The sequence below is a fragment of the Lathamus discolor genome, chromosome 6 (genome assembly GCF_037157495.1).
Source record: "Lathamus discolor isolate bLatDis1 chromosome 6, bLatDis1.hap1, whole genome shotgun sequence".
NCBI lineage: Eukaryota > Metazoa > Chordata > Aves > Psittaciformes > Psittacidae > Lathamus > Lathamus discolor.
The window spans coordinates 29,548,159-29,571,837 of NC_088889.1; the positions used below are offsets into that span (position 1 = coordinate 29,548,159).

General features: G+C 36.8%; 2 protein-coding genes across 10 annotated transcripts in view; one reads left to right on the forward strand and one right to left on the reverse strand.

Annotated features, from left to right (window-relative positions):
• Positions 1–23,679, reverse strand: part of PPP4R4 (protein phosphatase 4 regulatory subunit 4) — a 90,354-nt gene that overhangs the window by 14,267 nt on the left and 52,408 nt on the right. For 3 of the 6 annotated variants that reach the window (XR_010613903.1, XR_010613906.1, XR_010613905.1), the window contains 8 exons: positions 22,955–23,099; positions 22,031–22,072; positions 21,864–21,938; positions 19,637–19,712; positions 19,156–19,236; positions 18,731–18,824; positions 18,234–18,304; positions 17,223–17,358 (listed from right to left, as the gene is read on the reverse strand). Coding sequence is in view for 2 of the 6 variants with exons in the window: in XM_065685542.1 (XP_065541614.1) it covers positions 13,363–13,387; positions 17,223–17,358; positions 18,234–18,304; positions 18,731–18,824; positions 19,156–19,236; positions 19,637–19,712; positions 21,864–21,938; positions 22,031–22,072; positions 22,955–23,099 (745 nt within the window). In the remaining 4 variants the exon portion in view is untranslated. Of the gene's footprint in view, positions 1–12,212; positions 13,388–17,222; positions 17,359–18,233; positions 18,305–18,730; positions 18,825–19,155; positions 19,237–19,636; positions 19,713–21,863; positions 21,939–22,030; positions 22,073–22,954; positions 23,100–23,679 lie in introns of those variants that run through there. The other 3 variants (XM_065685542.1, XR_010613904.1, XM_065685543.1) reach the window with 3 other exon arrangements.
• Positions 911–8,726, forward strand: SERPINA10 (serpin family A member 10). 4 transcript variants are annotated; one of them, XM_065685625.1, is made up of 6 exons: positions 935–1,011; positions 1,179–1,324; positions 4,090–4,830; positions 6,261–6,534; positions 6,638–6,785; positions 8,501–8,726. In XM_065685625.1, the coding sequence occupies exons 3-6, from the start codon at positions 4,122–4,124 to the stop codon at positions 8,690–8,692; spliced, it is 1,323 nt and encodes a 440-aa protein (XP_065541697.1). In that variant the 5' UTR covers positions 935–1,011; positions 1,179–1,324; positions 4,090–4,121; the 3' UTR covers positions 8,693–8,726. The 4 variants fall into 4 exon arrangements, with proteins under 4 accessions (XP_065541696.1, XP_065541699.1, XP_065541697.1 ...); XM_065685626.1 differs by having other exon boundaries at positions 1,179–1,287; XM_065685624.1 differs by lacking the exon at positions 1,179–1,324 and having other exon boundaries at positions 911–1,011.

A 23,679-nucleotide genomic window follows, 5' to 3' on the forward strand; every position in this document is an offset into this window, starting at 1 on the left:
AAGAGCATGAGGGGAACATAGGGAGTTCCATGTTTATATTTTATTTGGAGTTAGGCCAATTATCAAAATAGTGAGGAGTTTAGGTCATGCACACACACTACAGAAAGTGCTGAGTAAACTATCTGTCTTAACGAATATGCATTCCCAACTAATAGTGCTCAAGACCCAAAGCCAGCCTGTCATATCCGTCCAAGCAAGACCAATTGAAAATTCAAAAAGTTTACTCTTACTTCCCATACCTCTGTACAACATTTGCAGGAATATCAGCTTCCCACATTTTGTCTTTTATAACAGAAACACCGCTCAGCACTTATCATAGAATCATAGAATCATAGAATAGTTAGGGTTGGAAAGGACCTCAAGATCATCTAGTTCCAACCCCCCTGCCATGGGCAGGGACACCTCACACTAAAAAGGGACACCTCACACTAAAAAGTTGGTTAATTTTGGCATACTGATATGTTACTGAATAGCTGGGGTGTTCTTGAAACAGGGAGTGGAGCCCTGGTCTTTCCTCTAAAGAAATGGCCAAATTGCAGAGCAAGAGAGGCGACAACACCCCTCGAATGTTCTGTACATTTTCCTTCCCTCCCTTGTGTTCTCCCCTGCCACGGTGAATAGTGACCTATTCTTTTGTGAAAAGCAGGACTGGATACTGCTTCCACAACAGAGCAGCTCAGAGCTTGTCTGTAAAATAATTCTCATGGGTGATCAGATGTGCAAGGCCAAAGCCTACGAGGGTGCCTAAGGGCTGGATGCAAAGAGTGTACTGTTCTGTTTCTCATGAAAGATACAACGTATTTACTGGAATATAACCCTCTCGCATTGTGCCATTTATGGGAAACATAATACTTGGTGTTTGTAAAGCAGTTAATTTGTAACAGACAAAACCAGATTATCACTGGTTTGGAAGAGCAAATATTTGTTGAAAAACTTCTATATGGGACAGATACCTTCATCTTGTTTTTAAACATAGTTGATGAGAAAAGTTACAGGGCAGCTACCTAATAGGTAAGACAAGATTTATATTAAGCATTTACATTGTAAAGGAATGGATTATTATATTTTTATATATATAAACATAATTTTATATATTTATCACCTGTTCTCTAGATGTGATGTTTTAAATGGTTCTTGATCTTAATCAGCATTTTAATATATTTTCTCTCTTGCTCTAGCACTTCCAAAAGAAAAACACATTTGAGCAAGAAACTTCTTGATATCTGAGACTACTAGAAACAAGTATTTCTTAAAATGGAAAGAATGTTCGCTTTGCTCTAATACTTAGTATGTTTACTAATGAATTGTCTACATTATGCATAAAGTGAGTTCTCTAAAATTAGCTTCACTCAGGTCTAAAAATAAAAGTCTATAATGTGAAAAATATATCACTTTATTGTTTTCACAACTGTTTTTCCTAGGCCTAAGGGACATGCTTTATTTCTAACAGTTAGAAAAGGTAAACGGTAAATTATAAAGCTGCTGTAATATTAACTTTAATTTTTCCTAATCTCAGGTTTGCAATGAATGCTTAGTGTAATTGTGAGGTTCTTATTCCTGTGATATTCATAAGACCCAAATCAGTAGCACTTGTGTATACTTAAGGATGCAGGAGTCTTCTTCTATGTGCTGAATGGTCTGGGATGTGACTGTAAACAAGGGCTTCTGCGTTTGTCCCATCCTGTCAGCATGAAACCTATTTGGTTTAGGAAAGCAGAGTCCTCTGAAAGGCAGCTCATTGCTTTCCCCATTAAGTCCCTTCACATCTCCTGGGGGGATCTGGTGACCTGCCAGAGCTGTGTACTGCCCCAGACCTCTCAGAGAGAGACACAACAGTGACGTCTGCCAAACATGACACTGTCAAGACGTGGCATGGGTATTGCACCATGCACAGAAAAGACGATGAAGAGCTGGTACTCTGCAATGTCTTGTGAGCAGACAGGCCTGATGCTCTTGCAGACACACTGCTGCTGTTGCAGAAAACCCTTTCTCCATGATGGAATGTGATCAGAAGCAAAAATTTGCAATCCCTGACTCTTTGATAGAGCTGACTCTGCAATGTGGAAGGATACCTCTTTGAAGTAGGGATGACTCCCAGGGGAAAGGACTATCTCTTTGCTGCCAGGGCAGGCACAGCACTGTGGCAGGAACAGTACCTCAGTGCCTGTGTTATTTCCCACAGAAGTGGGTCACTACATAAGGAGCAGAAATGGCTAGAAGTTACTGTACTAACTCTTAACAGAACTGCTTGCACTTGGGAGAGTAAATATCCCAACCATGCAGAAGTTGCATGCACTGTTTGACCAACAGGGCAGCAGCTAAAGTCAAGTCATCCGCTTCTCTATTCCAGTCCTGCAAATCCAGGTACTGGGAACCTCACTGAAAATCAAGCAGGAATGAATGGGAAAGAAAAAAAATAAATCAAAAAACATTCACAACCACAGAACGCTGCATATTTTACTCTGTTTCCTGCTATGCACTCAAGAGAAGGCATAACATTACGGGATTTCAGTGCCTCCCAATTAAGTCATTACAGCCCATCTGCATTGCACCAAGTACAGAACGTGTCCTATTATCTCCAAAGAAAATAGCACACCTCCTGACTGCCAAAAGCAACCTGTGACTTGGCACCCAAATGTCTTAGGGCTCACATCAACATACCTTTTCAGGACAAACTTCCACAGCCTCAACCAGGGAACTGTGAAATTCAGCTGAATACGGAATAAACAGCAAGCAAATAAAACCAAGTTTCCCATATGCCAAGTCACAAATTATACAATGACTGTAATTTGCTGTTACAGATCCTTAACGTAAAAGGAGTAGTCAATAGTTGCCATGTGTTTTCTAGATTATTGAAACACTTACTACTTTAATGATGCTATATAATCCATCTTTTCATCTCATTTACCCATTTGAATGCCACTGCTAGACAAAAAGATTCTGCGCAGGCTTGGTGGTCTTGAACATTCATTTACGATTTACAATTTGAACATCCAATTTACAATGGGAAAATGCATTTTCAAAGATTATGGCCATTCAAAATTTTTCCGTAAGTTGCAATTCAACACTGTTGTGTGGGAGAGAAGTTCATATATTGCTTTGATGGAAAGATTAATTATAAGCTTATTTGCATTTTGTGCTTGTGAAGTGTGTATGTGCAAATTTACTGATGCAATGTCTCAAGGGCAGGCTGGATGAGGCCTTGAGCAACCTGGTCTAGTGGGAGGTGTCCCTGTGCATGGCAGGGGGGTTGGAACTGGATGATCTTATGGTCCTTTCCAACCCAAACCGTTCTATGATTCTATGATGCCAAAGTTTTTGCGAGGCCTCCTGTAAGATGTGTAAAGTCCTCTTCAAACATTTTGTTAAGATGAGAGACTCTGTATTAACTTTGCTCAGAAATCAAAATTTGTGTAAAAAATTGTAATTTTAAGCACAGAACAACTGTTTCATCCTTGTGCTATTTGACACTGAAACTTGATATTTTCAGAGCTGGTGATGACAAACCTGCTTCAGCATTTACTGGACAGTAAAGGATGAGAGAACAGGGAATTCTTTGGCATGTGATCAGGAGAATGATCTGAACGGAGTAATAGATAAACTGTAACAGAAGGATGAAAAGTGAAATGAAACGATGAAAGGCAAGCATGTAATTTCACCACATGCTCCCTAGAATTCCTGTGCTTATAGATGACAAAAATCTTACAGGAGCAAAAGCTGAGACACAGGTCCAACAAGCCAGTTTTTAATCTTTGAGCTGCATATTGTAATTTGAAATCTGGGTTTCATTTTGTAAAGGAATTGCAGGTTGGCAAGGGAAAAATCAGTGACATACTTCTTATGTGAACGGTCAATACCAAAAGATCATGGTATATCTCTGGAATCACTTCATGATGTTGGAAGTTCTTTCTTTCACTAATCTAAATTTGAACTTTCAGATAAGAACCAGATCTTAGGCTTAGAGTAACACACTGAAGATGCAGGAAGTCTACCTTGCTACATCCATGATCTTTTGCATTTTGAATAGAATAAAGTAAAAAGTCATTGTGGTGCTTTTTTTTTTTTTTTTTCTATTTTATTTTTTACTAGGGAAAGGAAAGAGCTCATTACTGCATGTCAACATGAAAGCAGGATTTTACCTACTTCTCTTAAGTGAAATATGTGTTGAAATCATCAAGGCTGGCATCAAACCTAACATTCCACAGAAGGAAAAAGAGAATAATTTCTTGGAAAGAAATAAAAATGTCACTGTTTCTGAAGAGTGGCATCATCACAAAAATACCTCTAAGCCTTTTGAAGACCAAAGTCTTGAAGAACTCACTCTTTACAACTTCACTGAAAAGACTGCAAATTTTGGATTTAACCTATATAGAAAAATTGCAATGACACATGATAACAATGTCATCATCTCTCCGCTTTCTGTATCAGCTCTCATGACTGCATATATGCTGGCAGCCAAAGGGGAAACACACAGACAAATAGTAAAAGGTCTAAACCTCCACGCTTTGAAGGACAAAGTGGATGGGCATCATTTACCAGTTTTGTTTAAACAACTGAAAGATAACATCACAATGAATGAAGAACTTCTCCTTGTGCAAGGTACTCTTTCTTTTATCCAAAAGGACTTCAGACTCAAAGAGTCTTTCCTCAATTTATCCAAGCAGTACTTTGATATGGAATTTCTGAGAGTGGACTTTGAAAACTTTACACAGGCAAAATTTGTTATAAATCAAAACATTAACAAAAGGACCAAAGGAAAAATCCCAGAGCTTTTTGAAGAGTTTAACCACCATAATAAACTGCTGCTTGTGGACTATATTGTCTTTAAAGGTAACTGTTGTTTTTATTTTGCAAAATGATTATTTAATGAAAGAATCAGTGCTCTAACTTCAGCTACATTAGATGAAGTTTAACATAATTTAGGCGCCCTGTTTGCTCTATGTCTCTACCTAAATTTAGTTTCTTCTGTTACATTTATTCAATAGGAAATGATTTTTCATGATAGGGAACCACAGTTCGTCTATGCTTTCTTTCATACAACAGAGTCTGAAAGAGAACAAAAAGCCCTGCATTTCAATTCATCTCCACTTAAAATGAAAATTCTTAATCATGATAGTCTTTTGAATGCTGGATACTGGGTATAAAATAATTGACTGACTGTACATAGTACACAAAATAGTGAAAAAAAATAAATCTCTATTTCAGTCAGGAAACTTTTTCCCCAGATGAACCAAAGTACCCCTTTATATTACCTTACAGGACAAGGGAAAGAAATACCTGTAGAGGGCACAGACTGTTCTGTGGGGAAGACCTCTACTGCCAGATATCTTACGCTCCTTTTTCTGTTGTTGGGGTTTTTCTGACCACTGGCTTAGAAGATAGATAAAGGATTACAAAAGGAGGTCCTGGTAATGACAGGGAGCCCACCCTTTATTCTGAAACAGCCATACAGAAGCCAGAGATACCCAGTTAGTAAAACGTAAAGAAAAAGAGTTAGGGTGACAAAGGGGACAAGAGGAATGCTCTGCAGAGAACCCACATTCACAGCCACTACTCCAGGCCAAAGTACGCAGCAGATGCCATCCAAGAAAACCCCACTAAAATAAATACACGTATAAGAACAAAGAAAATTGCCATACAACCTCCTTATGGACTAAGTTTATCCTTTTGTATTTACAAAAGTGCAGTTTGTCCAATGCCAAGGTTACTTTCCCTGGCAAAAAGTCAGAGAAAAGAGATAGATGACTGTGGATACATTTGAAAGCAACAGCAGAGATCAGAATCATTAGTATAGAAGAGGTCACATTCCCATGCATCTTACAAGTCAGTGCACTGCTGAATCCCCATCCAAAATATTGCCAAATTAATTTAATGACAGGATGTTGAGCAGCTAGCTGGTGGAGAATTTTGGAGAAGGTGATATGTTAATTAAAGATGTATGATAATATGGCATTTAATAGACAAAAATGCTATCAGTCCTGAACTTGAGTGGCAACTAATCAATGTTAGGAAAAGATTTCTCTTTTCCTGCAGATGGTTTATTTTGTGCATTATTTCTTTTTCTGCTGTAAAAAAAATTAAAGCACATACGCTAAATATACTGCAATTATTACCCACTTATCCCAGACACAACTGACATCCACTTCAACTAGATAGATAGAGAAAATATCCTCTATGGTTTTTTGAGTGTTTCTGAACATTTTTCTGAGCAAGTCTGAATGCACAGATTTTTTATTTACTTTTTTTTTTTCTTTCCCTAGGCAAGTGGCTCTACCCATTTAATTCCAAATTCACAGAAATGGAGACTTTCCACATAAACAAATATAGAAGTGTACAGGTACCCATGATGTTCAAATCAGATAAAATCAATTCAACTTTTGATGAGAACTTAAGATGCACTGTGATAAAGATACCCTACAGAGGGAAAGCCCACATGCTGATTGTCATCCCAGAAAAGGAGGGAGATTACATCTCACTTGAAGACCATTTGACTACAGAGCTTGTGGAATCTTGGCTGGGAAACATGAAACCCAGGTATTGCTTTAAAACTCACTGGCCATAATATCTTTTATGTCTTTCACAACAAAGCAACAAAGCATAACAAGGAACTTTCTTGGGGCTTTTTTTTTCCAAACAGGAAAATGGATATTTCATTTCCAAAGTTCAAACTGGAGCAAAAATACAAAATGAAGAAGTTACTTTACGCCCTTGGAATTAAAAATCTCTTTACACGTTCAGCAGATCTCAGTCATCTCACAGATCAAGAATATGTAGCAGTTTCACAGGTAGGACTTCCAAAATTATTTGCTACTTGGATTATCGTAGTACATAAATGGCCCAGACCATGTCATATACAAGTGCACTAACAGGAAAGGATCTCATCTGCCATATAAACGCAATTCACACACTTTAACCAGTACGGATCTCGCTTCAAGCATGAGGTGTACATAAGTGGCAGTTATATTTCATATGTGTTCAACACAAAGTTAACCTATCAAAGAAGGAAAGCTCTGCCTGAAGAAGAATATAGCTGGCAAGGAATGAGTACAATTAAACAAAAACAAGAGCAAGAAAGACACTGAAAATGACAGTCAAATTGGAAAAGCCAGAGGGAGGGAGGGAGCAAGAGAATGAAGGAAAGAAGGAAGAAAGTGAGGGAAGCAGGCAGGAAGGAAAGGAGGGAAAGAAGGAGAAAAGGAGGAAGGGAGGGAGGCACCCTCCCTTCAGGTATTTGTACTCTATCAGAAAGAAGCCTTCTAAGCTACTGGTGATGCTGTTGCAAGTCTCCCTACACCAAATCCTTACAGAAGCCTTTGTGATTTGCCAAAACTGTTAACAGGTGGTATGATAAACACCTCTATACAAGTTGCAAAACCATTAAGCCCTGAACTAGAGTTTTTAAAAACTGTGCTGGTTTAACAAAATAACCTTTCTGGTAAAACATAATATCCTAACAATAAATATGTAACAGATAAAATCACAGTAATTTTCAGTTTGGTATGAACTATCTCACTTTTGTGAAACACAATGGCAATCTCCAGCGCTTTTCTCCCTTTCTCTTAATCATACAACTATTTCATGCTGATTGCCAGCAGTTAACTCTATTGAGTTATGAAAAAATCACTCTTGAGTAAGTGCTTGTTGAAATTCAAAGTAATATATTCATCAGCTACAACGTGCCAGAGGAGCATCCTGTCCCTGTGAATGATGGTATCCAGCTTCATTATTTAAGAATGTTTAGCAGAGAGCTCAACACTGATGAAGTCCTTCAACTGCCTTCACATAAGTCAGTCTTAGAATTAGGAGTCTGGGAGTTGGGAACGCGCTAGCTGCCTAAGCAGTTCACCGATACAGATCCAAATACAGAGACAGTACCCAGAGATACATGCAGGCTTTAAGAACAAAAATGGGGAAAGTACCACACCTTGCCAGGCCACAGTTTCAGTGGGGAGGAAAGATCCTCAGACCAATCCAGGATTGTACCTCATTGCTTTACATATTTACTCTGTGCTATGAAATATAGAAATTAAAAATATAGAGGAAAAAAAGCCAAGATGATTGGCAAATTTGCCTAAGCTCTCACAAAATCAACTGTGAATTACATTTCCAGCCAGCCAATTTTTGTGACTAAGGAAAACAGACTTCCCATTTTTGAGAAACTCTCCCTTGTTAGTTGTCAAAAAGGAGCACTACACAAATGCAATGGTTGCTTCATGCTACCACTTGCAAGAACAAAACCTCTATGCTCAGAAATGCAGAAAAGCACACTAGCATCCACACTGTTAAGTATTGTGGTGATGGTGGATGTACTATCCCCTCTGCTGCTAAAGTAGACAGCACAAGGGTCTACCAGTCTAGCAGACAGAGCTAGATTGCACAGGCTTACTCCTTTTAATCCTTAATAAAAGCCTATTTAAACTAAGTGCCTTGCACTTGGAAAAACATTTGTCATGTTAGTATTTATCTCTGTCACATAGCTTATTTCTAAATTGCATTTCAGGTTGTCCAAAAGGCAGTAATTGAAGTGGATGAAGAAGGAACTGAAGCCACAGCAGCTACTGGGTCAGAAATAACTGCATTCACAGTGCCTCCTGTCATCAAAGCAGACCGACCATTCCTTTTTATGATTTTTGAAGAAACTTTTAAAACATTACTGTTCATTGGCAGGTTAGTTGATCCAACAGAAATGTAAATAAAGAAAGCACTTTGCTTACTGGTCTATGTAAGAGGCTTTATTTCCATTTGTTATGGTCTAACCCCAGCTGACAACTATGTACCATGCAGTAGCTCGCTCACACCCCTTCGTCCCCCTAGTATGATGAGGAGGAGAACTGAAAAAAGGTAAAACCCATGGACTGAGATAAGAATAGTTTAATACTTGTAATAAAATATAATAAGTGTAATGAAAAGGGAGGTAACAGAGCAAGAGGAATAAAACCCAAGAAAAGGAAGTGATGCACAATACAACTGCTCACGGCCTGCTGGCTGATGTTCAGCCTGACACGAGCAGCCTCTTCTGGCCTCTTCTGGTGGCCGTATATACTGAGAATGACATGCTGTGGTATGGAATATCCCATTGGCTGCTTTAGATTAAGTGTCCTGTCTCTGCTCACTCCCGGCTTCTTGTGCCCCTCCTTACTGGCAAACCATGAGAGACTGAAAAGTCATTGACCAAGGTAAGTGCTACTTAGCAGCAGCTATACATCAGTGTGTTATTAGCATTATTCTCAGACTAACGCCAAAACACTGCACTGGGCCAAGCTACTAGGAAGAAAATTAACTGCATCCCAGCTGAAACCAAGACACTGTTTTATTAATTTACATTAAAGTAAAAAGACAGTGAAATATGAAAATATAAAAACCTATTTTGTCTCTCCAGCTAGCAATAGGTCATCCTATTTATATTAATGCCCAAGTAACAAGCAAAATTCACTAAGGCCCAAAGTGACAAAAATGTACCCTGCAAATAAAAAAACACCAAAGAAATTAAAAAAAAAAAAGAAAAAAGCAAACACAAAACTGAACTTTGGAAATATTCAGGAAGCTCATTCCCGAACACTGCAGGCTTGACATTCCTCAATATTATCTTCTGTTTAAATGAGACTTAAGAACCCACTGACCTCAGTGTTAGTAGAATTTTGCCACTTATAAAAATAGAAGCAGGATCAAGCCCTAAAAGAGAATTCATCTCCTCTGCCTAGAGGTTTTATTACTGCAGAAATTACAATCAGTCTATCATGAAGTCTGCAGTGGCTTGGAGTGTGACCTCTTTCAAAGTGTTTATTCAGAGTATTAAAGCACCTCACTTTCTCTGGGTACACGGTGTGTCTGCTTTTAAAATATTCTTTCTATTAAAGACAAAATAATTCTGAAAAATAACTTACATATTCTGAACATGTAAAATCTGAATCTGGACTGCTTAATAACGCCAAGCTGGGCCCCTCCTAAAACCAGAATTTCTGCATGTATTATCATCTAGATGTCAGGGTGAACTACGTAACAGGACTCTATGCCTGATTTTAAACAGACTTTGGCAGGTGTCGTGGTTTAAACCGATCCACACAGGTCATCCACTCACACCCCCCCCGACCCTCCCCACTCCCGCAGGGATGGGGAGGAGAATCAAGAGAATGTAACTCCCACGGGTTGAGATAAGCACAGCCCAGTAACTAAGGTATAACACAAATCACTGCTGCTACCACCAATGATAATATTGATAAGAGAAAATAACAAGAGAATACGATACCACCACCGAACGAATTCGACACCCCCGAAGAGAGAGCGTGCCCTTCCGGGTAACTCCCAGTTACCTCCCTGGGCATGACGTGCTGTGGTATGGAATACCTCTTTGGCTAGCTTGGGTCAGGTGTCCTGTCTCTGCTTCCTCCCGGCCTCCCCTCGTCCCCAGCAGAGCATGAGACTCAGAAAGTCCTTGGCCAGAATAAACATTACTTAACAACAATTAAAAACAATCGGTGTTATCAGCTCTCTGCCCAGGCTGGAAGTCAAAACACAGAGCTTGCACCAGTTACTAAGAAGGAGCAAAACGGCTCCTGGTAAACCCAGGACAGCAGGAAAAAATGCACTTCCTTAAAAGTGGAATAAATCTGTTCACAGAGTTGATCCTAAAATCGAAAAGGAGCTACAAAAATGTTTCAGAAAAATATTTCTATGATCAAGATACAATTCACTCTATTCCAGCAGCACAGTGATTCCAACCAAACAGCAAGATCTTTAACATTTAGTACATTTTTAATAGCAGCAGTCCTACGTATTAAGCACGGAACAAAGTGAAAAGCTACTTCCAGCTATATCTAACTAAAATACCTAAGCATTAATCTACTTCCTCATGCAGCCTTCACAAATAGCTGCCCAAAAAGGGGGCAGAAGAGTTTTCAAGATCATTTGACACAGAAGCTTCAAAGGTGTTTATCGGTAAACACACACAGACAGATGCATCTGCAAGAGAAGATGCAGAAGATATATTACAGGGTAAAGCGATTAATACCTCTAAAAATCATGTCAGTTACCACTAGAGGTCTACCCACAGAAACTGAGACACTGGTGTAAGCCACTCACAAAAGTATTTAGCAGACGGATACTGGTTATCTGACTAAAATATATCTAACCTAACTCTGTATTGCAGTACGAATGTACCAGGAAAGAAAAAGAATCACTCATTTCTGTTTCTAAATGAGTAATTGGAGAAATGCTGCTCTATATAAGAGCCACCTGGTTAGCACTGTACAGTTGACTTACAGCTGTTATTCTGAGTTGCAGCTAAAAACAATGCTGCAAAGGGTTCAGAAGTATGGGTGCTGTCCAACAGAAGTAACCCAGAAGTAAGCAGCTCCAAAAGAGATTGTTGGGATGGAGGTCTGTAGTGTGACAGACTTATGAAGGTATACAGAAGATGTCAGGAGCATTGTACAAGGAAGATGTGCAGACCAAAAAAATGTCTAAATAAAGCAATTAAAGCTTACATAGCAGGAATTTAATACACAGTAGGGTTATTGAGTGGAGCATATGTTATCAGCATTAAATTAATTAATCAGTTAGAAGTGACAGACATATGACAGCCAATAAGAAACAAAAGACAGATTGTATTAGAACTCATCACATGCTTATTAAGGGAAGAAACAGATTGGATACAAGTTTGTGAACTTACTTGCTCTTCTGCATTGCTCTAGTAAAGGCATTGGAGGGTTAAACACAGTTTTAAGTCCTGTTCTGCAGCTGGCCGCTTCTGATCTGTGTTTGGTCCCTGGCAGAAGTCAGACTGAATAGATTTAGCAGTCTCCTGCCGCCCATGGGTGAGCAGCTGTAGCTGGGATGCTAGTTGTCCCTGGGGAACTGCGAGTATCTGTTTTTGTTAGTGAGACAAATGCGGAACCTAGGAGGAGCCAGTATAGGTCATCTGTGCATCTGAACCAATATTGAATGTTAAACATCATAATACTCGAAGAAGCCTTTAAAGAAATCCGTGATTTACAAAATCCTGTGCCAGGCAACAGAACAAACTGAAAACCTGAGTGTTTTCACAGAATCCAAACAACGCCTGTGACTAAACAGAGAATACTCCTATATCCAACTGCTACCTAAGAAGCTTAAGAATTCAGACAGCAAAACACTGCTAAATCCAAAGACACATTTTGTACTTCACACAAGACAGCATACATCCAGTGTTGTTATTATTTTAAATAAATACCTTCGACAGGTGAATGATTTTATTTATTTTAATTATAAAAGATGCCCTGAGAGTGCTTTTGTTCAAGAACATGCATGTACAGCATTGTCCTACATTTTATTTTGAGTAAATCATCATTCATATTTTTACATTATAAAAAGTAATCACACACGCATATGCATTCACAGATCAGATCACCTTTATCATACACCAATAAATTTTAAAAAACACGTATTTCTGATATCAATATATTTATGCTGCTTCCATTCTGAAATAGAGAAGCTGACAATAGCTTCATAGGCTCTCTCTTTAGTATTGGCATAAATAGAACTCTTTAAAATAGAATTGCATGTTTTCCCACAGGCAGATTTTTATAGAAACAATAGCATTAATACAAACAAATGCAGATGACATCACTGAAGTATGATAGCTTGCAATAGCAGCTGATTAAAAACTAGCTTCATCATTATAAATTATTCAAGTGAAAATACAATCTGAAATACTAAAAATTAAAACAGGTATTTATACAACAAAACTTATGAAATAAAAGTTTTTTTATATAATCTGAAGACATCTACTTTTAGATTGCTTCAAAACTCACACAGTATTTTTATGAACTTTACTTAGTACTTGTAAAAACATTACCTCCAAATTCACAGCATAATGCTACTAAAGTTTATGATACAGACTGATCAATTGTTCTGGACTTTGGTCTTAAGTTAGGTTTGAATATTCCTTAAAATGTGGGATTACTTTTGCATATTCGTTACATTTCCTTCTATTTCTTGCATAAAACAAGGGTGCTAAGAATTGCTGAAATTGTAAATAAGCCAATTAAGTAATGGATATGTGTATTCTAAATCCAAGAATTTGAACTACAAAGGCATAATTGAAGAAAACAATATCCTCTCTTTAGCTGCAGCAGATTAAGAGCACATAACTGAAGTTGTATTTCATAACATTTCACTACAACATTAGAATTCTGCAACTGTTACATTATTTATTGGAACCTATTTTACATCTTGGGATTTTATTTAAAAGATAAAAAGTTTTAACATTGCAGGATGCATTTTATTCATTCCAGGCATTAGAGAGTCCTTCTGCTGCTCCCACCTTATCGCACCAGAATGCTGCTTCTACCACTTTCTGGTTCGCTTTTTTTCCATCAGAAGATCTTAAGAGTTTGATTTTCTGGATTTTCTTCATACAAAAGAAGAAACACACATAACATGTTTTTGCTATATGTTGCTATATTTTTAAATAACATAAACACACATATTGTGTGTAACATTTTAACATAACTCTTAGCTGCTGTACTTTACTTTAAAAATTACTAGCTGCTCTAATGTACCCACTGAAGAAGCCAAATGGACACATTCTGAGGGCTTTCTTCACAAGAAGGGTGTATTTTTCTCCATTAAGCTTTCTACATAAGGTTGTGTAGAGATCACTCTAAGTGAGACCTTAAGGTAGTCCAAGCAGTCTACTGGCTGCTAAGAATAATGCCAGAGGTATCCATCTTAACCCATAACAGTCTGGGGAAAGTGGAGTTGGGCAAGAGAGAGAATACGATGTTATTCCTAGGTCTTCTGCTGACCATGTTAATTGGGCAATTTCTGATTTTTCATAGACTTCATTTTTAATCTTTAAATAAATTGTTCTCAACTTCACAGAATTGTAGACGTGTCAATTATCAACCCATTTTTATTGGTCAGAAATATGTCAAAGACTGTGGCTTAATTTTTAGAGCTCTATGGAAATATTAATTTGCATCAATATTTTACAGTACCAATTACAAACAACACAATATATTGTTCTGTTTCACATTTTTTAAATTGCTGATGACACCCATCATGATAATGTATCAGTGTCAGAATACCTACTAGCTTCATCTTAGAAATGGGACCCAAACCACATGCCAGACCCACTGGACCTCAGAAATCTTAGCATCTTGAATAGCAGGATGAAAACATGATTAGAAGTTTTAAGTAACCAACTCAAAGTGCAGTAGCTCAGTGGCAGAACTACTTTATCTTGCGCTCAACTTCCTAAGCAATCATATGATTGCATGAAAGACACTACTTTGAAATATTTATGCATATAATGCTTACTACATGGTCACACACCAATGTGGATGTCTTAAAAGTCAGTTGAGGACATCTTAGGAAATACTGATATAGAATCATAGAATAGTTAGGGTTGGAAACAACCTTAAGATCATCTAGTTCCAGCCCCCCTGCCATGGACAGGGACACCTCACACTAAACCATCCCACCCAAGGCTTTGTCCAATCTGGCCTTGAAAACCGCCAGGGATGGAGCATTCACAACCTCCCTGCGTAACCCATTCCAGTGCCTCACCACCCTAATAGTAAATATCAATTCATTATTATGAAATTGATTTCTATGCAACAATAAATCTACTCCTACTTTTTACAGGATGAAAAACCTGTACCCCTCATTCTTCCTTGAAACTGACTTTTTTATTAATATGTGTATATTTAGTACCAGGGGTGATTTTCTGAACAAAAGAAAAATAAGAGGTAGAGGTAAACATGTCTGTGGTCAACAAGGTAACATGGATAAATGCACTGAACAGCAACTATTCCTCTATCTGTACCTCTTAATATCTCCTTACAGAGCTGCTCTATTATCTGATGAAAGTACAAGTATTGGTCTAGATTACAAAACAGAAATTGAATCTACAGTGCAGCAGACAGAATGCCAACTTGAGAGATGCATTTTCCCATAAGAACATAGAACATTAAAACTCTTATTCAGTACTAAATGTAGGTCATCCTAAGCCTGCTCTTCTTTCTCCAAAAACACTATGCAGTTTAGGGACTTTCTAAACTAGGGAGAGCATCCAGTTCATGGTGTTTGGTCAGACACCTACTTTCAAATAGTCTGCTGTTAAGGTATTCACCAATGTACCTCAATGGTACACTGAGACTCGAAGCCAAGACTCTTACATTCCACTTTCCTGCCTGAAGACAAAGGTACAAACTGCTCTGTGTGTCTTTTTCTGTCCCTTTGTATTCAAGCAAAAGGTATCAGTTTTATTTTAAGTGATAGATAGAAAAACCTTTGCTTTGTGAGTATTAATTCATTTATTTTCCCCAAAATTTTATGAGACAGATGAGTAATTGGAATTTCTGCAATGACAGTTAAAAAATTTATAGCATTAGAACTAATTTTCTGGTTTTAAATAGAAGGAACAGAGGTATGCAGTGATTAGAGTGAAAGCACATGGGGTTTGACCACACTTAATTTTTGAAAATATTGAACACGGTATGTCATTTTATGTACTCAAGGTACACATCCCACTTACTTTATAGATAGCTGAAAACATCAGCATGACTACTGATCTAACTGTTGAGTCTGAAATCATGTGCTTTGAAATTAGTGACCGCCTAATGATCGCCTATAAAAAGTCTGAAGTACTGTGGGTTAATAGTCAGGAGAAAGCATTAGACTCTGGACAAGGCAGGGGCAGAGTGCAATTTGGATTGGTACATTAAAGTACTTGTGCTGTGAAACCACTGACTTAACAGAAACAGTCCACCTTCATTCATTACTTATCTTCCAACATTTTCTACAAAGAAAATCCAGTTTAAAAAAAATAGGTCACTATGCAAGCTTGATTTCATTCCAGAACAAATTTATCTTGTACAGTGAAGGTGGTAAAATTCCAGCAGAAAAATACTATGTAATCACACAGCAAAAGACTGCATATCGTAATATAACGTACACAAGTAGCTGAATGCAAGCTGTTCAGAGAACAACTTCATATATTTGTTAAAATTTTGAGTGTTTTATTTTGCAATTTGGGAATTTTATTAACTCTGATATGCAAGTAAAGGTGGTGACATGGGGAGTGTTTTGGTTTGCTTTTTAAAGGAACCTGAAAACCCCAGAAAGGACCACTCAAAAGATACCACTTTCACTATTGTTTTCTCCTTATACCTAGCAAACCAGTGTAAGGTGTTTCCTCTTTCCTGTCTGGTGTAGACTCCATCTACACATCTATCTCAGCTCCGTTATCTTTGAGGCAAGCTACAAAATCAGATCCTGGACTCTTCTTTTATTCTTGGTCTTTTATACCTATTCAGACTTTCAAGGCCCCTGCTTGATTTTCTCCATTTTTTTCAGCTCCCAGTTCTAGTTCCTATTACATTTAAGTCTACTTTCCCAAACAACCTCAATTTCTTGAAATAGCTGGCTCCTTTTCAGTCTCCATTCTGACTTGGCTAAGAAATCAAATCTCCAATAGCAAAGAAAAATCTCAGTTTGAGCACCCAAAATTACAGCCAGTCCAATGACAGTAATTTAGAACTACAAGTAATAGCGTGAAAGGAATATGAAGGGAAGTAGCTGCTAGAGTCTACAGATATTTGACTAAGTATGTAGACATCACAGCAAATTTCTAGGACTTACAGTTTTATCACAGGAGCAAAAAAAAAATCATCTTTGATTTCATTCTTGCAAAATGTTGAACAGTTTAGGGTGAAGCTTAAAGAAAACCAGCCTAAGGGAGATGCCTAACATGGAAATTTTTTCATCTAAATGATTAAGGTAAGGCAAGACAGCAGCCTTAATGACAAGTAGCAGTACCAGTTCAACATAACTCTCAAACACAAAAATACAGAAGTACATAAAAAGGAAAAGGAAAAATTAAATCATCTAACAATGCATATTTTCTATTTCTCCAACTACATGCAGCTAAATCACTGTGACTGTAGTTAATATACATCGAATGCAATAACTTTCACTTTGTCACATTCCACCCTCCCCATAATGCTCCAGCTGAATGCAAACATAGGTAGAGGAAACAATGCAAAAGACTAACTAAAAGTGAATGCAATCTTAAAAACTCTTGTAATTGCACACATCCCATTTTTATCGTGTTAATTTACTATTTCAAAATCTGGGTGAAGACATATCACAAATACAGGCTTAATTTCACATGGGTCTCTTCAGTTCCTTTTGAAAAATGTTACCCATAAGCTTGATTTAACATCTTGTCAATCACTTACATGTTCATCTTTCGGGACTGAATCTCCTTATTTCCACTGCTCTTCTGGTCAGCTGAGTTATATAAGTTGCGAGAAGAACTGGAAGGGAAGGCAGCATTCCCACTATTACCACCAGAATGAGTCCGGAATGAATCATCTGAAATAAACAGTTGCAGTTCAGAAAAGAATTTTGTCTGAAAAGTGTACACAGAGGGTAAACAGAATGAGCTGGTTTTCCTGTGGCAATTATGGCATATTTCCTATGGCACTAATCCAAAAGTTTAACTTTCTGTAACAGAATGCTTTCAACTTAGCATTTCTTCTTCCTTTGTGGAAATAATGCTAAATAAAAATAATTAGAAGACACATTTTGGAAGATAGGATTAACGCATTTCATGTATGAAAACAGGGGGATTTAATTGGCTAGTCTTTAGGTGCTTAAAATGTATCTATTTAATCCAAGCTAATAGTCTAGTGTCTATTGGTACCGAATGGAAAAAAGACAGGTTCCTCCAGGAAGCCACTAATCTCATTCGAGTCTTTAATGATCCATACTTTTCAACAGCAAATGCAGAGAGGGACACTTCCAGACAGCAGTTTCCCTCCCCTAATTCAAGAGAAGGTATACATAATAACCCTTTCCTCATGTAAAATGGATGGAGGCAAATTGCAAGACCAACCTTTTTATGACATCCAAAATATCAAGAAATGTCAAGTACTTTTTACTTTTACTACATTTAGATATCTTTAAACCTACATGTAACAAATACCAAACAAAACAAAAAACAAGCAAACAAGAAAAACCAAAAACCTAAACAAACAAAAAGCAAAACAAAAAATGCAACAAAAAAAAAATTAGAAGTAGACTAACTAGACTAGCATTTAAGCGGCCAGACATATCGGATATATATTATTCTATGTTCTTCAGCAGAATGATATCTTACAGTATGCCTGGTAAATAGGGTACATGTGGGGCCCACATATTCAGCAGCCCCCCCCCCCAAAAAAAAAGTAATAGAATAACCTACTTACCAGTAAAGGATAACATACAATTCTTTCCCATTCCTGATACTGAAGACGTATATCCTGTAGCAGAGCTTTTACTTAAAAAAAGACAAACAAAAAAGACCACACAAATAAAACCAAACTGTATATTACAGAAACATGTTTCTCCCAATTGTATGACCCTGCTCTTTATATAATATTGGAGGTTATTTATGAGTTTATATAAAAAAATTAAATGAGAAAGTTATGTTGAAATTTCTTTAGATTTAGCAGCTCATATTGAAACTTGGTTTAATATATGATAAAAGGTGACATATTAACTTGAAAGGAATACATGAGTAGGACTCAGCATGCCTTAAAGTGATATATCTTCCCTCAGTTCAAAACTGCATGCCTTAATCAATCAAACAGGCTGAAAATTAAGGTCATCAATTCAGCTAGCACATCACTACTTTTATAGAGCCTTATGCATATAATTTCATAACATTTGCCTATGAGGTAAGGAATGAAGATAATAAAGATACTTAGGACACTTGTCTAAGGTGTTGTATTTTGGATGTAGTGCTTGAGTACTGAAAGACTGGCTTCGAACCAACTTGGATTTTTTGTCTTCTTTGCCTAAAAGTATAAGTAGGAAATTTTTTTAACATATATGTATAATTGCATTTCCCCAGCAATTAAAATAACTTTTAATATAACTTTCTGTCAACTTTTGCTAGCTGAAGGAACTGATTTAAATACTTCAATAACAATAAATAAACTTTATGTCACTTATTTATATAGTAAAGATTAAACAAAAACTAAAAAACGTAGAAAACATTCAGTTCTAGGAGTGGAATCACTTCCTATGCATAGAAGGTTAAACTAGCCCACAAATCCCAACAGCAGCTTTGCTGGGTTTTAACCTGCTGATGTGACACCAAAACATTCTGGAAGATTGAGTTCTTACTTGCTGATGTAGAAGAAGAGCTTCCAGGAACGGAGAGTGTGATACTTTTTGCCAACACTGATGAAGTTTTACTGTCTCTGCCTAAAAAAAAATCCAAGTATAAATACTCCTTTCTTAAAGGCTAACTTTAAAAACAGAAAGATGTCATAACATACTACAGCCCTGGGGTAAAGAGCAATAATATCAAATCCAGTGCTAGTAATACTTCAGAAATACCACAGACAAGTACATACACTACACACTAAAATAAAAAATACCAGAGAACTAAAACTGTCATGTGTTTTATTAATTAAGCCAAGTCTTCTAATATAATGAAGCCACTGTTTATAAATATCTTTAGAAAAACATAGAAAAAAATGTTTATTGCCACCTTCTAAAACTCTATTTACTGTATAAAATGTTTTTTCTCTGCTCCTTTTTCCTACTTTTGCAGAAGAGCAATACATGCACAAGCAAAATGCACACAAATAAACAAACTTACGCTTCTTTTCAAATATTTTGTTATTAATATTTGCAGATCTTCCTTCATTTTGCTGCTTCTCTTTTTCTAATTGTTCCTAAAAAACGGATAATTTTCTTAGATATTCCTCAGAAAAAAATAAATTGTGTTTCCAACTGGGAATTGCTTCCAAATCACCAAAATAACAGTTAATTTCTACTCCAACTTTTAGTACAGCCCCTAGTGAATATCTTGATAACCAATCAAGTAGAACAAAATTAAATCAGGGTACATAACCCATATAAAAGTCACACAAAAAAATGTTGATTGTAATTACGAAGGAACCTCAGAGCTGAGCTTCTGCATTTGATAAGCCTTTATGAAAACAAAACCAAGTATTATAATTGTTCAAGTATAGGGAATTTCTTTGCCCTTCTGTAACACTAGCTAGCCTTAGAACCTTTTGAGAGTACATTCATAGACAGAATATAGTGTTAACACAGCTACATCAATAACTTCAAAAGCCAATACTTGCTTCAGGATTGTTGCTGAATAGACACCACTCCACCTTCAAAAAGCTATTTAATGTTAGCTTATTTTCTGTGCTATGTTAATAATAAAAAGTGCTAACTGAACCATAATTGTTCTACTCTAATTTTTTTTTTTTCATTTCATTCTAATTAATACCAAAGTTAGAAAAAGAAAAAAAAAATTCATTCAGGTCAAGGTTGCTGTCATTTAGTTTCTATTAAGTCACTTACTAAAATTAAGGGAACATATTAACATATTCAGTATTAAAATCTGTAGCAGCCAGATACATTTAAGTAGGTTCAACTGTTCCTCATCTATTTGCAACATAGAATCACAGAATAGTAGGGCTAGAAAAGACCTTAAGATCTTCTAGTTCCAATCCCCCTGCCATGGGCTGGGACACCTCACACCAGACCATGTCCCCAGGGCTTGGTCCAACCTGGCCTTGAGCACTGCCAGGGTGTCACAATTTACTGTATATACATCTCCAGTTCCTCAAAAACATGCCTCTCACAGACAATGCTTAATGAGACCTTTGTGATACAGAAGGTATGCCCATTTCAGTGGGATATATCATAAAAATACAGGTGCTCTTCTAAATTCTAGCTGTAGAAATAGGGTAAAAATTGTCATTACACAATACAAGGTAACAAAGCGCATACCAGGGGCTATTTTACCACAGCCCCGAAGTGCTTTAACTATAAAAACATTTATTTTAACTACCTAAAATCTGCTAAAGCTAATTTCAAGTCTTTGAATATATGTATGCAGGTCCTGATAACAAAGCTTGAACCTTTGCTACGCAAGAGAAGACATGCAGTACCTACCTACTGACATCAGTGGGCCAGAAATATAGCCTCTGTAGAATCCCAAAGAGGAAAAAGTGGTTTTTGGACAGTCTTGAACCTGTTCTGGTTTACTACAGAGCAGCTTCATTTTCTCAAATCAGAGAAAACATAATGAAATTCAGCCTCTTCTAAATCCCATCAGCTTCTTAGCTTCTCCCACCTTTGGGTGGAGAGGAGCTAGCAGAAGACTGCAGTAATCTCATCTAGGGTTTGTGAAAATGTAGTAGGCTAAGTGGTGAAGTGTCTGCTGCAGCTCTCACTTACAGTCATGACTGAAGATAAATAGTTTTTATAAGCTGGAAAACTGCTCTGCAGACTTCTCTTCCAAATCCTAAGTAACTTGCAGCACCTTTTGCTCTATACAAACTGCACTAAATCTCCCTCCTGAGAGGCAGCAGGTATCAGTGGCCTTTTTTCGGATTAATAGGAAAGCTTGCAACACACAGAGCCTTCTTTGGCTTCCTTGGCACAAACATTAGGGCATTCACTGCTTTGCCTATGGAAGCTGTCTGTCAATTCTGAGGTGTTTCATGATTCAATTTATTATGTTATACACACCTGAAAAATTGCTAAACTCCCGCAAAAAGATTTCATAAAGATGTGCTGAAGGTCTTGGATTTTAGAACTATCGAGGCGCCACAGATGAGTATTTTTCAAGAAAATACAGTTTGTTTTCTAACTGATACAGTAAAATTTAGATAATACAGAAAAGGAAGTCATGTTACTTATGTCTTAACCCTATTGTAAGTTGTAAAATGAAACCACACACAGATTATGAACCTACAAGGTGTCTCGATAATGTATACTTCCTCTACCTTAAAATTGTTGCCTCATTAATAGCTAGCTACAAACTATTAAAAAAAAGGACCGATTGCACTCATAAGATATACCATTTCCAAAAGGAGATGTTCTTGTCTCTCTTTTTCTTGATCCAATAAATCATTTTCGTAAAATCTTTTCTGAAACTTCAAAATAAAATCAATAAAAATAAAAAAATCACTACATGAAAATGGGAATTAAAAGTACTTTGTAAGTATCAAAGTTACTGAGTACTTACAGCATCTACAGAGATCTCCATTCTGTCCAATTCTAACACTGTCTATAAAGAAAATCAAAACATTACTGTTACTCAGCAGCATGCCATACTTTCAACTAAGAAACTGTCCAGATAGGAAGCTCAGAATAGTCATATTCAAAATTAAGTATGCCTTTTCTTCATTTGAAGCCTGTGCTTGCATTTTTTGCTACATGCGCAATTAAAAATTGTCAGGGAGTATTCTCAGAGCCATGCTGAGTCTCACAGACTAATAATTGACAGACTATCTATTTAGAATTCAAACTACACTCAAGGAAAGCACAGAAGCACGAATCACCGGAGCATGGAACTAGGAACCACGACTATGAAAACAACTCAGGAATTTGCGAATAAGCCCGGATGCTTCACACAGGTGTCCACCCAATCTCTCCTGCAGACTGGCCCTGTAAGGAAGGGCCACCTACTTTAGCTACTTCACATCATGGCTTCCTTGACACTAAGCATGGTCATCCCTAAAAGATGTACTTTTTCATGAGTATTCACTGCACAAAGACATTTGTAACATTTCAAAATCATGCATCTGTATATTGTAAATATATATCTCTAGATACCCCTACCTCAAAAACTTGATCATTTTTACTAAAGTCAATATTTAATCCCATCTTTAGTCATCTGTTATTTTTTCACAAACGGTCATTGAGCTGAAGTCCTGAATCCCATTCACTATAAAATAACCGCAATATTAGTAACCAAGGAAACACCAGCTCTCAAATTTGACAGAATGCACTGCATTACATCTTCTCTTAATTGTCCAAAATTATATGATAGACAATGAATTCTTTAGTCTCCTGTTCTTACATTAAGAGAATCAACAGAAAGAATAAGGTTGATCATCTTTTAACAATAACCCCAAAGAAAATGCTGCTGGAAAAGAAAAACACTTACTCTTTTTACAATAGTCAGGACATCCTTGTCTTTCTCTTGACACAAAAGTTTCCTTATACATAACTCTAACTGTTGAAGTAAATGTTTATCAGTGGGTATCCTCAGAGTAGATTTAACTTTCGGCAACAAATAGCATAGCTTCATTCTAAAAAAAGAAACAAAACAGTATATATTTGTCTTTTCATGCAGATGTTTAACAATCATCATTAATTTTTGGATTGCATGCTAGCATTTGACATAATAAAGTTAGTAGGTTTGAAAATACTGTTGTTTATGGATTGTTTCCAGACATACTGTAACATTTTCAAAAACTCCATAGATCAGGAAAACAATCTTATATCTGAAAGTCAATAAAGATTTCTTTGGTTTTGTTTTTCCTTAATGGTTATCATTTTTGTTTTGGCTGTTTGGTTAGGTTTTATTGTTGTTGTTTCAGGTTTGAGGGTTTTGGGGTTTGGGTTTTGTTCATTTGGTTGGTTCATTCTGCTAGAATGATAAGCAGACCTCTAGTTTTTCAAAATTATCTACACATCTATCTATCTATCTCTATCAAGTACCTAAATACACCGGAAATCTGGTTCATCAGTATAAAGCAGCCAAATTCTCACCAAAACTCATGTAACTGCACTTCCATACAACTGCAAGGATAAAGGAAACTTCGTGATTGATAACATTAAAAAGTATTTTCTTATACAAATTCATCTTTCTGTTTTCACACATTCAAA